This window comes from Heliangelus exortis, chromosome 2 (genome assembly GCF_036169615.1).
Source record: "Heliangelus exortis chromosome 2, bHelExo1.hap1, whole genome shotgun sequence".
Classification (NCBI taxonomy): Eukaryota; Metazoa; Chordata; class Aves; order Apodiformes; family Trochilidae; genus Heliangelus; species Heliangelus exortis.
This window is the reverse complement of record NC_092423.1, coordinates 114,395,992-114,411,999: the sequence shown is the minus strand read 5'-3', so window position 1 is coordinate 114,411,999 and position 16,008 is coordinate 114,395,992. Positions and strand designations below refer to the sequence as shown.

The window sequence follows — 16,008 nt, the reverse complement described above, 5'->3', positions numbered from 1 at the left end:
AATGCTTAATTTCTGCAAGCTGGTCTTTTCCTGGAATGGTAGGTGAAGATTGATTTTTAAGCTTAGCGCCAATTAAAGTAGTTTGTCCATGAAGAATTTTTTCTGCCAGCTCTCCTCAGGAACGCAAAATGATGAAAAGCTTTCATGAAAAGATGAAACCCTGATAAGGAGGTGCACCTTCTCAGTAACTCTTGGTCCTCCCCTCTATTTCCAGGTGATACCTTGGCTACTATTAAAAAGCACTCTCCTTACTAATACACCTGCCTTCGGTATAAGCTAAAACCTACTATCTCAGTAGCAAAAGTCTAACTGATGCTTCAATTCCTTAACAACAGTAGAGAAAATAAAAAAAAGAAGGTGGGATAGGGGGAAATAATGAAAAGCTTTTACCTGTGGATCTTTGAAATACATTTCATACAACTGAATGGTCCGACGACTTGCTTGACTCCCATGATACACAACCACATTCAACTCTGTCCAGGTGCGGAACTCCCTTTCCCAGTTGGGAATTGTGGACAACGGTGCAATAACCAAGAAAGGACCATGGATTCCTTTCAAATATATCTCATAGAGAAACGTAATGGACTGGATAGTCTTTCCCAACCCCATTTCATCTGCTAAAATGCAGTTTCGTCTGAAAACAAAAATAAAACCAGTCTGCATACTGTATTCCTAATTGAAAACATAGAAAACCAATAAGGAACTAAACTGAATAAACCAGAAATTTCTGGAATGGCAAGTTTAAGCTGAAAGGTCATCACAATATTTTTATATTTTATATAAATGTTACACTTTCTGATACAGTAAGAATCTTTCCATTTTATGTACCTTTCAGATTCTCAATGGGAGGAATAGGCAACAGGGGTGTGCATGAAAACATACATACAAAACCATTTGCCACAAACATGTATCCGAAATACTAATGTTACGTAATATTATGGTATCCACCCAGTACATGACTCCTGCAGCAAAAAATAAGTTATAAGTAATTCTAAAATCTCAATTTAGAAGATGACTTTAAAAGGTTATTATTTCAAATAAACCATAAATGCTTTTCCAAAGCAGGATTCAGCGGTAAGCAGTATTTTACGTACGTGTTGTACCAATTGAAAAGAAGCCAGTTTACTCCCTCCAACTGGTATTCCCTGAGTTTGTTATTGTTTTTATACTCCCTGGAACTCTCCGATTTCTTCCAGTCATCGGCAGGAGGTCGCTCCTGTTTCAAATACAGCAAATCCCATTAGTGGTTTCTGAAAGACCACATTACTTTACTATTTTCAAATAAAATGGTCTATAAGGAGCCAATTCTTACCACACGCTCCATTTCTGGCTCCCTAGACATCAGTTTCTCAAATTCTTCGATCTTAGCTTGGTCGATGTCTTGCTTGAGCTCCCAAGTGCTGTCTTCATAAGGAAGCGAACACCATTTCACCAGATAATGAGTTACAGGCTTTGTTAAGACAAAAACGTAAGGTTACACCTCAGTTTAAGAAGGATAAAAGCGTAGCCTCTTTTACAGGAGATCTGCAGGCTAGATGGAAGCCAGAAAGGTTTTACCAGACCTGAATTTCTGAGTTAGCAAAAAGGATAATCAAACAGCAGGCTGACACCTTGACAGCCTAATGAAGTAAGACTAGGATGCTGGAAATTGAGACTTGCCACCAAAACGAGCACAACACTGCATTTGAAATCACTAGGATTACACTAAAACTTAGGAGTAAAACAACATTAATTTTCCAACTGTTACAATTTCTATATGACATATTTAAACAGTCATCTGTATTTTTCTTGCCAGTGTCATCAGAGACTTCCCAGCAGGCAACCCAAACACCACCATTTACTGACAGAGCAATCTGGAAACACTTCTCAAATATGTTCCCATTTCCTACAAACATACACACTAATAGCTTCTGAAGTGTTCAATACAGTCATATCTCTTCTAAACAATGAATTCTAAACACAAGTCTATATGACTACAAATGCACTACAAGTTTTGTTTACCTCTCCATTATCATCTGTGCTACGTGAAAAATCCAGGATTCGATCAACTTCCACATAATCTGGATTAAAAAGCTCATCATCAATCTGTTCAAGGAGAGAGGTAAAAATACAGAAGACATCTCTATTAGCCCTTCCTGAGAGGAAAAATTATTATATATTTCACCAGGCAATAATATTTTGGGTCATGGTGACACAGAATTTATATTTGGCAAACTTCAACATGTTAATTGAAATGCTACAATTCAGCAAGATCATTCCCCGTGAGGGAATCAGACTTCTCAGACTTTGTTAACTGGGCCTCTTAATTACTGTGTGAAACCTTTTACTGTGAGAGAATGTTTAAGAATATTTTAAATGAAGTGTGAAATTACAATTCACTAATGAGCAATCGAAAAGGCTTATGGCATGCAATGCATTTAGCATTCTTGAAAACTACAGCTTGCAATAAAGAAGTTAGAACCTTTACACAAAGTGCCTTTGGATTATTTTAACTACAGGAATTGTCTAACTGATCTATAAGTAAGATTCAAAGGTTATTATTTCGAAAACTGAGAAAAAACACTGTATGCATGCACAGATTCAACAAAAATCACAATTTGTGTTTTCTTATGCCTTAAACAATTCACAGGACTCTCTTGCATAAAAAAGTGTTGTGTTTCTATAAATTTAAAATCCCTTCAAATAGAAATAGCAGGCAAAAGGACTAAAGACTCTGTGCATTTGATAGCTTTTTCTAAAACAAGGACAAATTCCAACTCTTTACAATAATTTGTGACGCACTTGAAAACAGATTTAAAAGATAATTTAAAAAGAGGCAATTCTAGGTATCTTCAATTAGAACAGATGTTAAATTTTGCAATGCTGCTGCTTAATGACACGAGAATCCAAAGATGTTCATAGATGTTCTGTACTCTCCTAGAAACACAAAACATCGATTACTCCTCCCCCCAAATCCCATAAATTTTATCAAAATATGTCAATCAGATGCCCTTAATGAGAAACCCATACTGACATTATGCAAGTTTTCACTTCACAATAGGTTTTGTTTAACTTGAACTGTACAACAAAAATAAATAAATACAGTAGCACACAAACCTGATTTTTTCTCAAAAGACAGCATTTTACTGAAAGTTAAGCTTTCAGAGACAAATCAGCAGAAATGGTCTTTTATTGACAGGACCCCTGCCACACTACTGCTTATGGCTCTAAGTGAAATTAAATTGATGATAAAAAGCTTAGAATCCCTAGTGAGCAGCAGTCCATAACACAGAAAAATGTGATGCATTTTTCTGGCATAATCAGCTCCTGAGAAAAGAGACCTGGTACTGAATCACTGGGAGTGATGCTAACAATGCAAACAGCTTATCACTCCTCTAAGGAAAAAAAATATCTATAGTAAAAGGTACAGAGTAAGGGTAGATCACCTGAGTTTCATAAACTTGGAAGACAGGGATCAAGCATACTTATACTTAATATCAGAATAAATGTTACCAATGTATAACACAGTTGTTCAAAAATTTCTTCTTGTACAGAGAACAAGCATTCATAATATCCCTTAAATGCCTAAAAGAAATAAACAAACAAATCATACTTCTGAAAGGAATTTGTTCTGGCCCTGTTTTGCCTTAAACCGCTTAATCTTCTGCTGAATTCTCTTGTCTTTGTCCAGCTCTTCCACAGATGCCCACTGACAATGAAGGTAAGAACTAGAAGATAAAACATAACATCTTTCTTAAAACTATGCTCCCCTTGCACACTCCTATGAATTCTGCTAGTATAGCTAGATCTTCCAAGCATATTGTAGTGCCACTCTTCTTCATCACAGAACATACTAACCAACTGTCTTTACTGGAAGTAGTTACTCTCACTAATGGAGAAACTTGTCAATAAATAAACAAGAACTCCCACTCAAAATTTAAATGCATACCCCATACATTTAGTTTAGCGCAAAGCTAAGATAATTTTTATTTGTTATACTTAAAATTACTACACAGGAAATTAATCAAATTTACTAACATCACTAACATCCTATACATTGTTTTTTGTGAAAACAGCATTTAATTAAAAGTCAGCTGCTTTTAACATTGACAAATGTAAAGAAAAACCCTTGTACATGAAGTTCCACAGTAATAATCCACCTTTAAGAAAATGCAAAGTAAGGAATGGTATCCCTGCCAAATACCTAATCTCACTTTATAAATTTAGAGTACATCAACAGTTAATTGCTAAGAGGTCTGAGACACAAATAGATAATACAAAAATTACATGCCAGTGCAATAAAACTAAACAGAGCAAAACTAAGCTATTAAGTATTATACAACAATCAATATAGTGCAACAAGTACAAAGTTGGTAGCATATTTAAAGTGAAGCTGACTAACTGAAGTTAGCTGCAACAACTCACTTCAGTTTCTTAGGTGGAAAAATTGCTAAAATTAAACAAGATACACTAATTTCCTAAACAAAAAAAAATAAGCTTATCCAGCTGTGAAGTGTCTTGCTTTAAATACTGTTTGCATTGCAGTTTTAGGGCCCAGAAGTGAAACAACATGCTGTTGTCACCACTCATAAATAGGTGCACCTAGCTGCTGGAATATTGGAAGCCATCTCATTTTTGTCTTAGAAGTCTGGTTGAACAGAAATCTTGTTTTTGAAACAACATCAAGGGTTATTTTTGAGAAGTAATTCTATGACTGCAGTTTGATTTACACAGCTACATAGGTACATGCCCACAAATATGCATGCATAATAAGCCTTGGATTTTACTTAGCCTGTTTACCTGAGCCTTTGATTTTACCTTTACTTTTACCTATGGATTTCATTTTGGAGTAAGCACAAATTAAGACAACACTATCAAACTCACTACCACCAATGCAAGTATTTTCCTGTTTATTTGCCACTGTTTTGGATTAAACATTAGAAATGTTTAAAGCTGGATGGTAACAAGCAAGTCACTTGCAAAGCCAGTTTTGAAAAACTATTTGGAAATTACACAAACTTAAAGATTGTAAACAATCCTATAATTTTACTTACAAGTTTTTGTACTTCACATAGAATTCCTCTATTTCTACCTCCTCTCCATTCTCCATCTAGAAGAAAAGAACCATTGAGAAGTGAATTAAACCACTAAACTGTCCAATTTAGTTAATTATTAAAACCAACTGAAATACCTAATAACATCCCCGAGTAGAGAGACAAGTAGAGGTGTAGGGAAGTGTTTGTGGGGGGAAGGACGTGGGTGAGGAGTTTCCTCCAGCAGCTTACCCAAGGAACATACTGCACTGCTTACTACAACTTCCAAGACATGAATCATTTGAACTCCTCCCTAACCACATGCAGCTTCATTCACAACCTCACCCCAAATCTGGCTTTCTGCCAAACCCACAGTGTTAAGTAGAAGCCAAGTGTACCATTTTCTCAGGCAGCAGCCAATTAGCAACTGCACTCCTGAATGCCATATGTATTATTTTTGGCTGGCTCATGGCAACTTTACATTGTGGGTTTTGTAATCTTTTAAAAAAGAGTTTTAAAGGGGGTTTATTCCTCCATATAGTTAATAACTCCAAACAAGAAGCCATATAAAACTAAACCTTATACCTCTGCTAGAATTTTAGTGCACCAGTGTTCATGGTTTTAGTTTTACTCAATGGTGCAATTAAATTCACTCAGGCAAGATGTCTCACATACAGAGCAGCCAAATTAAATTAACACCCAAAAACTACATTTAAAGCAAGGTTAAAGTCGTGATATAAACCAGCAAAACCAAGGGCATTCAGTGCTAGAGGTTGAGGTTACCCTGAACTCATCCCTAGTGCCAAAGTACTGCATAACATATGGCATGTAATATTTTTGTTGAATTGCTCCTGAACCAGCCATAGGACAAACTAAGGACAGAACAGAATTCAGCTTATGTCACAACATTAACAGTTTGTGTTTACTAATGAACTTTGGAACAATTTTAAATAGGAGGGGATTTTCTGGTTTATATACTTCATCAGGGACAACAACATCTGTAATAAATATGCAGCACTAAGCAGACCAAACTGTTGACCCCTCTGTAAGCCAACATCCTCCATCTTTTATACATACATATATATATATATATACATATATTTTAAAAAGAGAGGAAAAAATGTGTAATGGACTACTCTGAAGCTAGATGATTGCCATCTTCCAAATTGTCTCTGGAAAGCAAGGTTGCTGACTAGGCATTTCTTCCACAGCAGTGCCTTGAAGAACTGCAGCAGATGCACTGAACTCTGTTCTACCACAGCAAAGTTAATTCATTCCTAATTCCTCATTTACATAGTATTTCTTCTCTTCCAGAATCACAAGGGATTTTATAATTTTACTGTTTATATCACTCTATTACAGTCTGCTTGCATTCCTTTCTCGACAGGAGCGCCACCAGCTTCCACCTAGTTCTCCCTGAAGAAATGGAAGATGATATAAGGTATTTCTGGTGCTACTTCTTGATCTTCTGGAATCCTCTGTTGATGATAAACTATCTCCTAGCCCTAAACATAGAGGAGAAGCTTCTCTGTCATTTACAAAGATACTGTCAAATGAAGGAATTTGAAGACCATCCAGGTTTTTTTTTAAACCACACATTTAAAAGGGAGTATTTTTTAAGAAGGTATTCATAGATAGTGATTTTTTAGAAAGTACTAAAAAACAGAAGATCCCATTATCTGAATCTATTCACTACCCTGAGGCAAAATTGGTCTTCAAGAAGTTACCCCTAATTTCAAGACATTAACTTTTTATTTTCTGAAATGTATTATGGCCAAGTCTCTGATTAGTTTTAAATCAGAAGCCTTTGAGACACATCAATCTTAAAATGACAACACGGTTAAACACCTTTATATAAACGTTTCACATTAGCCAATTTAATTCCTCTCAACAGCATTTCAGTGAAGTATATTTTCTGTCAACTGCCACCTTAATAATTTACAGTGTGAATCTGTGAATTCTGTAACACTCATGACTAAAATGGATTTTTCTATTGTCTAATAGGTAATTATTGGCCTAAGCTATTATATGTTCCATGAATGTGCAAAGACTCACCCAAATAAACAGCATTTTGGAAAAAAGTGCTTTTAAAATCTTACTCTAGCATTCACTCTTACAACCAAGAAAAGAATATAAATTCTAAAGAAGTTGCAATCACTAGCACTCAAGTAGTATTTAATAATACATCAGATTGGAATATATGAAACAAACTTAGGAGATATGAAACAGAAGCTTATGCCTTTGATGTCACTTCTAACCCCTGCTATACATGCATTTACATTAACTAGGTAAAAAGGTGAGCTAGATCATTTTTGCAAAATTCTCCCAAAACTGATGACCTAGACACCCTAAAACAGCACATCACAGACCTGGACAACACTTCAAATTATCATTGTCCAGGTGTGACCATAACTGACAATCTGATCCACAGTCTCTGCAGATAATCGCAGAAATAAAGGATCCCTTCCTTCAGGGAAATGCTTGAAAGTCCCCAGTCTTGCACTGCAGTTGCCACTTAAGTGACACCATAATACCTGCTAATGCAAAAGGTTACTTTAGCAGGCCACTCAGGTGCAGAGCTGAGTAAGAGCTTAAAAAAATTAAACAAACAAAAAAAAAAAGCACACACAAACAAAAAAACCAACCCTCCCCAAAATAAAAACCAAACCAAACCAAAAGAAACAAAACAGCAAAAAACCCACAAAGAATCAGATATACAAAATGCTAGAAAAATAGCAGACAAAACATTAATAGCAGATGAAAAGCAACACATAAACCCAATCAACTGGTTACACAGGACTACACTGTAAACTAAGCTTATGGAAGAGAGGTAGGCATTTGTACAGTTTAGTTAGGTCTAATTCTCACCATGTATTGGCATGCAAAAATAGAAATACAGATAACTAACATACAGGGATAAAGTCTTACAAACCCCACATCTTTCCATAATATGTGTGCTATTTGTGCTGAATAGAATATTTAGATCTAACCACTCCTTTTCAAAGTAAAGGAAGACCAATTCGAAGGTGAGTGAAGCTGGCCATGAAAATAACTGAATAAATTAATTAGTTCCCACAAAAGAACTGAAGACACCAGGACTGTGTTGGTTGGGAAAGAAAGTGATACACATACTCAACACTTCCTGCAAGAGAGAAGAGTATTCAACAGAATTCTAGCTCAAAAATCAACTGGGGAAAATACTGTTTTTTATACCTCAAACATGAACTAAGGTAATTTCTACCTTATTTTACAGTGCTGCAACTCCAAAACTACACTAAGTAGCTGACAAAACCAGCTCCATTTTATGATAAAAATACTGCTCCAAAAGCATATTCAGTATCTAATGTCCTTTTACTTGAATGCAACATCTTTGTTACAACCTAACCCACTGAAAGGTTTCCTAGTGAAGCCTCTCCTCATGTTTATTTTATGCACTGGTCCTGATGGCAGCAATTTTACTTTGATTAGTAATCTAACAACCAGGGTTTTGATGACGTTAGTAAGAGTGTAAAAGACCTTTAATAAAAGCACAGTTGGATGCTTCAGATGTTAAATATTAACATCCTGAATTTTTTTTTTTTTTTTTTTTTTTTTATTATTTTGGAGAGGAGGATTGGGAAGAAGAGCAGGAAAAGAGGAGTCACCCCTCAAACCTGCAAATATAATCCATAAAAACATTAAAGAAACAGCTCAAAATAGAGCTTGCCTCCAGCAGAGCTTGCAATCAAAGACATGTAGGCAGCAGACCAACCACTTTCCACAAACTGCAGCAAAATACACACTCCCCATGAGTAATCACACCTTTGTTTGCAGGGGAGAGGAAGAAGAGAAGAGTAATTGGTGAAAAACAGCTTCCAATGCAAAGACATTTTTGTAAAGACCACATTCTCCTCTCCTGCCTAGAAGACCATCAGGACAACTAATTACTCAGTTTGTATTTCATGAAGTTCATCTGAAAAATAAGCCTATATTTTAAATACAAAATATAGTTCAGGACTCCAAAAAAAACCCCTAAAGGTTCTGTGCTGCAAAACCAGGTAAAATCTAACCACAGCCCATCATGACATTGCATGAATTTAAGCTTACAAAGCTGTAATGATGAAGTAATAGAAGAAATAAAATAATATATAAAAAAGCAACACAAAAAAATCTCCCGCCGCCCCCAAATGGCACAACATTAAAAAAAAAAAAAAAAAAAAAAAGGCCTGAATAAAGGTAACTTTGCCTCATCCAATTTGAAAATTAACACTTAACAGAAAAAAGTTATTTCTGGTTAACTAAGACCAACATGAGTACCATATTAATTGAGAGTTTTCTGTCCAACTGCAGTGCAAGTCAGAGAATTAGCTACACAGAAGAGTATAAAAGATAATACCATTTTCAGAACACGTTCTTTCCTATTTCCTACTCAGAATTTACTAGTTTGGAAGTGCAAAGGTCAATCAAGTTGGTAAGTGGATTAGAAGAAACAGTAGAGCATAACTAGCAACCAGTGCAGAATCAAGAGAACCATACTTAAGAGAGTATTTCTGAAATCAGCATAATGACATGGAAGATATTAACCACTTGTAAACGTAACATCCTTGATCACATGTAAAGTTGTATTAGCTGCTAAGCACAGCCTCAACCAGCAAAGAATTTAGGCAAGGGATTTTCTTTGGTTTTACCTTTTTCTTGACTGAACGGCTACTCATGATTTTCTCCACAACAGGGCCTTCAGCATCAGCAGACTCCTACATCATAAAAAGCACACAAGAGTTATGGGAGTGCAACTTTGTTACTTAAACAATTCCTTCATTAGAAAAAGTTCCGGTCATATTTTTTTGCAACAGGAGTTTAACACAAAGAAGTTTTCCCCCTAGCATGAGAACAGGGAGGGTTCAAATAGATTTAATACCATAATAAAGGAGTGAAGGATACTTGTTTAAAGCACACTTTAAGAGCGAGTGCAACTCCAGCTCTCTCCCTAAGGCTGACATGCACAGATACACAGATTTAACCACACGAGCAGCTCACTTCTCCATGAAATAAAATAAGCTTTCAGTACCATACAACCTAAATACTAGATGTTCAAAAACTCTAATTGGCTGTTTAGGTGTCCACATGATGGCTATCAAAATTGCCTGTGACTCCGTATCACACAATTGCATTACTTCACTATGACAACTGCAGGCAAGCCTACCAAATTCTCTTTCTGATAAGAGAATGATTAACAATGGAGATCACATACAGTATTTCATAAGGCTTAACAAATTACTAAATGAAATACCAAAGAACATGTATATATTCTCCAACAGGTCATCAGTTAGTTAAGTGAAGTAGTTCTTTGAAAAAGCACTACAAAACAATGAGATTGTTACAACAGTCATTCCTACATTATTACCCCTCATCTTATTCAAACTATTTTATCCATCATTTACATTGCACAGAGAATAAAGTGTACCCTGCTGGGTACTACAAGGCAGTAATTTCATAAAGGGGTTCTTATGGTGCCTAGCAGCAGGGGAGAAGCCTGAGTGGTTTATTGAAGTCACAGAAGCCAGATCACTGAATTCACAGAAGTAAATTCAAGACTCCTAGCCGTCCAGTTTCGGTAGAGACCATTAATTTCAAAGAACTTTGTGAAATTGCATACACATTAATATATTCCTTAAGAAGGCAGGAAGATAAGGCCTTCTGGCACACAGCAATGGATGACTGTCATTCAGGAAAAGAGCCCATATTTTAACTCCGAATGCTGCAGTTACAGCCATCTTCCCAGTCCATTCATATCTCACCTGTTGCTCTGACTGAGAAGTATTTGAAGGAGAGTCTCTACCAGCAGCATCAGCATCATCAGCCTCCTCATCTGAAATCTTGAACTCCAGGTCCTCTGTGTAACGCTTCCTCTTCACCTGCCTGCTTGAGCGTCGCTTCTGAATAGAAAGCATTGGTATTTTTCATGTGAAACAGAACTGACTGCAGAGCAACTGAGAAAACATCTTCGTATTTCTCAAATACATTACTGTGTAGCAAACACTTATTTTTACAGAACCCTGACAGGACTTGTGGAATCAAGATATTAGTATTCTGAATTCCTGACAGTAAGCTGCTTTTAATTTAGAAACAATAACAAACAAAAAAAACCCCCATTCATGCTTGTTCTGAGTTGGAAAATGGCGTTTTGTTTTGGTTTTGGGTTTTTTGGGGTTTTTTTACTTAGTATTGCTAAAACCATGCTAGAAAATTCAAAAGCATTATCTCACAAAGCAATTAGCATACAAGAAGGTGCACCTCTCAGTCCACGTCTATGACAAACTTTGACAGATGGCCAACGCAGGAACCAAACACCACCTTTCCACAGCGTGACCCCCGGGGTTGCTAAGCAGTGACAACACACTTTCTTGCTCTCCCCACTTGTACCCAGATTATCTCGTAGGGGAAATACAATGAAATACGATTTCCTCACTCCACTGACCCAGCACTGTTCAGAAAGACATCCTGCAGCACAGCATGGGAAAAGACCTCATAACTAATAGAGGAGAATGCAAAACTCGAACCACCCCAAATTGAAAACGTGGTTCCTGTGTCCCCATACCCACATCTCCAGGATGCTTCAGAGAAACTGTAGAAAACAATCTATAAAATACACAAGCACCCATTGGACAAAATTTACAACTTGACTCATGCAGACACCATTTTCTGCAACAGTAATATTCAAATTCCCAGACAGGCCAACATCAAGTTATATATTTCCAAGAAGCTGAGAGCACGTGCTGCTGAAAGAAACTGTCAGCTGAGCATCAAGTGTCTCAATGGACTGATGCATATATTGAAAAGAAGAAAAATAAAAAAAGTTCAATATCAATTGTTAAAAAACACCTTTATGAATTTATACACTACTCATTTTTACATCTTTCTCAGCTTAACACACATCTTCACTGGTACATTCAAATACTTATGCAGCTTGCTTAACAGATCTACACACCTGGTTCTCTCACAGCACACGAAGTCAAATATTTACTAAGATAGTTAATCCTATTTTTTAAAGCACAAATATCCTCACATAATTAGTAATTCTTTCTTTAACTGAAAATGAAATTTTGGAGCCAAGGTTAAGTTTACATCACCCTTTTAAACAATGGTGATGTGGCTTCTACCTTTAACATAGTCTAGGGGTTCCCACAAAACTGTTAACAATATGTTTATACTTGAAAATGGATACCACTTGGCAAATTTGAATCCTCATTTCCATAAAGACTGGTTGGAAAAATACCAATTTTCTTTTGGCTCATTCAGTAAGTCTTATCCTAATTTTTGGTGCCAAAAATCTTTTTTTCTTTACTAACAGAAGGAATGCCTAAAACATACTGGTAATTCTCTATTTAATTTTTATTGACTTGGTTAGCTTCCTCTAATGTCCACATGAGGCTTTGCACTTGTTATTCACTGTTGTCAGAAACTGAGTATACATTTATCTGCATCAGATTATCTTGTACTCATTAACTGATCTATAGATGGAAAGGCGAGCAATAGGCATGAAATTGGAATATAAAAAAATGTGTATGTTAACACACAAAAGTAAGTATTTTTTCTGCTCTTACGGTAACAATGCATCGCTGTGTGCATTACTACATAGTATCATTACAGAAGACTCAGTATTTAACACTAAGAATGCAACAGTGTTTTAGACAACTGTGAAGTATTAATCTCAGCTGGGAAACACCTAACAAGTTTATGAATTCTAGCTGTCCTGGTGTATATGGTTGTAACCCATCCCTACCTCTGTGCAGAGGAGCATGGGTGCAGTGTAACACATGCAGTTCAAGAAAGAATTAAGAAAACACAAATTACTTGTAATTAAAAACCCTAAACTAAAATACCTTAACAAAATGAAATATTTAAAATATAAGATTAACCACCCATCTGAGTTTCACAAGCAGGAAACAAGCAAAACATGCAAATTAAACCCAAAAAATCATCACCAAAAGTTTCTTTGACATCTTTTGTCAGCGTAACTCGTAACTCATGGCACAGTAGAGAAAACTTATTCGAACATTTTAACCTTTGCATGGTGTATCTCAACTTTTCCAACTCAGAGTACATGGCTGGCATGAATCAGAACACTCTTTTTTGTTGCTGCTTTTGCTTTTAACTAAAAATACATTAGATTGTTGACATTTTGTTTCATATCTTTCTGGAAAACAGTAAGAGGGAAGGCATAAGTGATGCTTGTGCTAGGACACTACTGTTTGCCAACCTTCTCACCAGGCTGCTTTGACCATTCTCAAGTGATCACTGGTCTCAGCATCTCTCATAAGCAGAAGCAAAACACCCACAACCTGATATGCAATGGATGAATGCAACAGATTACAGTAATACCAGCATAACTATTTAGGAGTCTTATACTTTTTCCATCACAATTTGCCTCTGTTCCTTCCTGAGGGAATTCTTAATTTTGTTGCCTACTCTAAACACTGCCAGGAGAAGCATGCCCAGAGCTGAGCACTTCTTAACGTGGCTCACGACAAAGAACACAGAAGTTCTCACACGTGCTATTTCTACATCCAGATTTTTTTTTACATGAAATAATGTTTGGCCAGAAAGTGGTAAGTGTGCAGTGGGCAAGCCAAATTATCAGTGTTGGCAATGACTGGCAGTTCTGCAAAAAGGTCCTTCATCCATTAAAGTAGCACAGTTACAAGTCCCTGACATGCACGTTTCAGACATCCTGCTTTGTCATGTCTTAATTCTTGATTTCAGAAGGCTTGCAAAGCCAGTGCAAGAAGAAACACAAGACTTATAACCAAGACCTCATAACGGTACATTAAGTCTACAGAATGGAAAATTCAGCACCATAATCACTACAGGGATGGAAAGGAACACGTGAAAACTCAGCAGCACTGTCCACATATCTGCAGGCAAAATAATGTAAAGCAAAATTACAACAAAGAATACTCGTTTTAGTAAAATAGTAAAATATTCACTACCATGATGATTTCCAGATCTTCTTGGTTTGTCATTCTGAACAACACAGAAAACACCCCAAATACCTTCATCTCTGTAATGTGCTGTGACAACTAACATTTTATGCATCTAAATTGACAAAGACTACATTGAGCTTGAAAGATAGAGCATTACCTGAACCCCTGGGTCATCTTCATCTTCAGGATGAGGTGATGGTGGTGGAGTTTTTTCCAAATCTGAGTTTTCAGAACCTTCCTTTCCCTTGTTAACCTTTTTCTTCGCAGCACTATTTTCTAAATCTTGTTTCTTGTTACTGCAACAGCGGTATTTTTAATTAATATTTGTAGAAAAATATAAGTGTAAAGTGCTTAAAAAAAAAACAGTTAATCTGTGAGGTGTTTATTTTCAGTGACTTCATTATTTTCCACTGACTTCCTTATTTAAGTACTTAAACATAACTGTAAAATCAATGATGCATGGGCCATCACTAAACATTTCCCGTTCCTTAACAACAGTCACCTTGCTTCTTTCCTTCCAGATCTTAGAGAGTGACACTGAATACATATTCAACAAGAAACTAAAAATGAGAGTGGAAAGGAAGAGCTGTACTCTTCAAAACCTGTGCTTTCTGAAAGTGCTGTCTGGGCAACCTGACCACATGTGAAGAGAAACAGAACTACGCATGCACTTGTCTTGACATTAAGGTCCCGGACCAGGTGACCAGAACTAGAGGAAGCATTACCAAAACAAAGGACTGAATAATAAAACCCTTTGTTTCTTTCTACCATCCCTGCTGTTTCCAAGCAGTAAAGACAGTTCTGTGTCAGAGGACAGCACCCACATGGCCTCAGTGCATGCAACCGCAGCTTCTATGGGGGGAAAACCAACTCAACTGCTACATCAGCAACCACATGATACTAGAAAGTTATATCCACTGATGGCAGCAGATAAAGGTTTTGCAGCTTGTTTCTCCCACTCCTCCCTCTTGATAAGATTTGCTGCCTGAGGAGCTGGGACTCCCCATTTCTCCAGCTGCACTCAGGAGGCCTGGAAATAGGTGAGGATGCACGTATCAAAAAATCCAGCTTTAAGTAATATCCCCACCAGATCCCACACCAGCAAGGTCTTCAGAGTTGTGGGGATTAAATTTTTAAACCACAGGGAAGATGAGTTCACGGTACAAGTTAGTAATTTTAAGCACATTTAGCCTTTGAGCCTTGTGTGGGTTTTTGCTAATCTTTTTTTTTCCCCTCTGTCGTCACCTTTCCACCCCAGACCTGAAACCAATCTGACAGGCTGGCTGTGAAAAGTTGCTGAGAGTTTTAAAAGCAGAGCAGAGTTATGCACGGGTACCCAACAAATGGCAAGGACAGTTTGCCAAACAGTATGACAGGTGTTTTTACACAGTTTTTGCACCTTCTACATTCTAACTTCATACCCAGGATGCTGCCCGGGATTTGTTTTTCCTTCATAATCCCTGGTGTTGTAACTTCTCAAAGAGACACCAGCTTTAAGCTTGTTCATTTTGATCACTGTGCTGCCCTGCTGAAGGTGTTATTTTGGAGCTGTAATTTAAAACTCCAGAATAGGGTCACATGTCATTTTGGGACAGGGACATCTCAGTTGAGGTATTACCCTCTTTTACACCCTGTGCTTAAAGTCACGCTGACTTCAAATAAAATTTGCAAGCGAAAAGACTGGAAATTTTTCATAGAATTGTATTACAGAATCATAGAATGGTTTGGGTTGGAAGGGACCTTAAAGATCATCCTGTTCCAACCCCCCTGCTGCGGAGCAGGGACTCCTCCTACCAGACCAGGTTGCTCAAAGCCCCATCTGGCCGGCCTTGAACACTTCCAGGGATGAGGCATCCACAATTTCCCTGGGTAATCTGTGCCAGTGTCTCATCACCCTCACTGGCAAGAACTTCTTCGTAATGCCCAACCTGAATCTGCTCTCTTCCATTCCAGGGCCATTCCCCCTCATCCCATCACCACACACCCTTGTAAAAAGTCCCTTCCGAGCTTTCCTGTAGGCCCCTTTCAGGTAC

At 37.1% G+C, this 16,008-nt stretch overlaps 1 protein-coding gene across 4 annotated transcripts in view; it reads right to left on the bottom strand.

Moving 5' to 3' along the window:
- The window catches only part of CHD7 (chromodomain helicase DNA binding protein 7), a 131,175-nt gene that overhangs the window by 33,419 nt on the left and 81,748 nt on the right, over positions 1-16,008 (bottom strand). For all 4 annotated transcript variants that reach the window (XM_071737613.1, XM_071737611.1, XM_071737615.1 and 1 more), the window contains exons 4-12: positions 14,133-14,271; positions 10,790-10,927; positions 9,680-9,745; positions 5,034-5,089; positions 3,593-3,707; positions 2,002-2,085; positions 1,313-1,450; positions 1,095-1,216; positions 391-634 (exon numbers count right to left, since the gene is read on the bottom strand). In XM_071737613.1, coding sequence (XP_071593714.1) covers positions 391-634; positions 1,095-1,216; positions 1,313-1,450; positions 2,002-2,085; positions 3,593-3,707; positions 5,034-5,089; positions 9,680-9,745; positions 10,790-10,927; positions 14,133-14,271 — 1,102 coding nt within the window. The remainder of the gene's footprint in view (positions 1-390; positions 635-1,094; positions 1,217-1,312; positions 1,451-2,001; positions 2,086-3,592; positions 3,708-5,033; positions 5,090-9,679; positions 9,746-10,789; positions 10,928-14,132; positions 14,272-16,008) is intronic.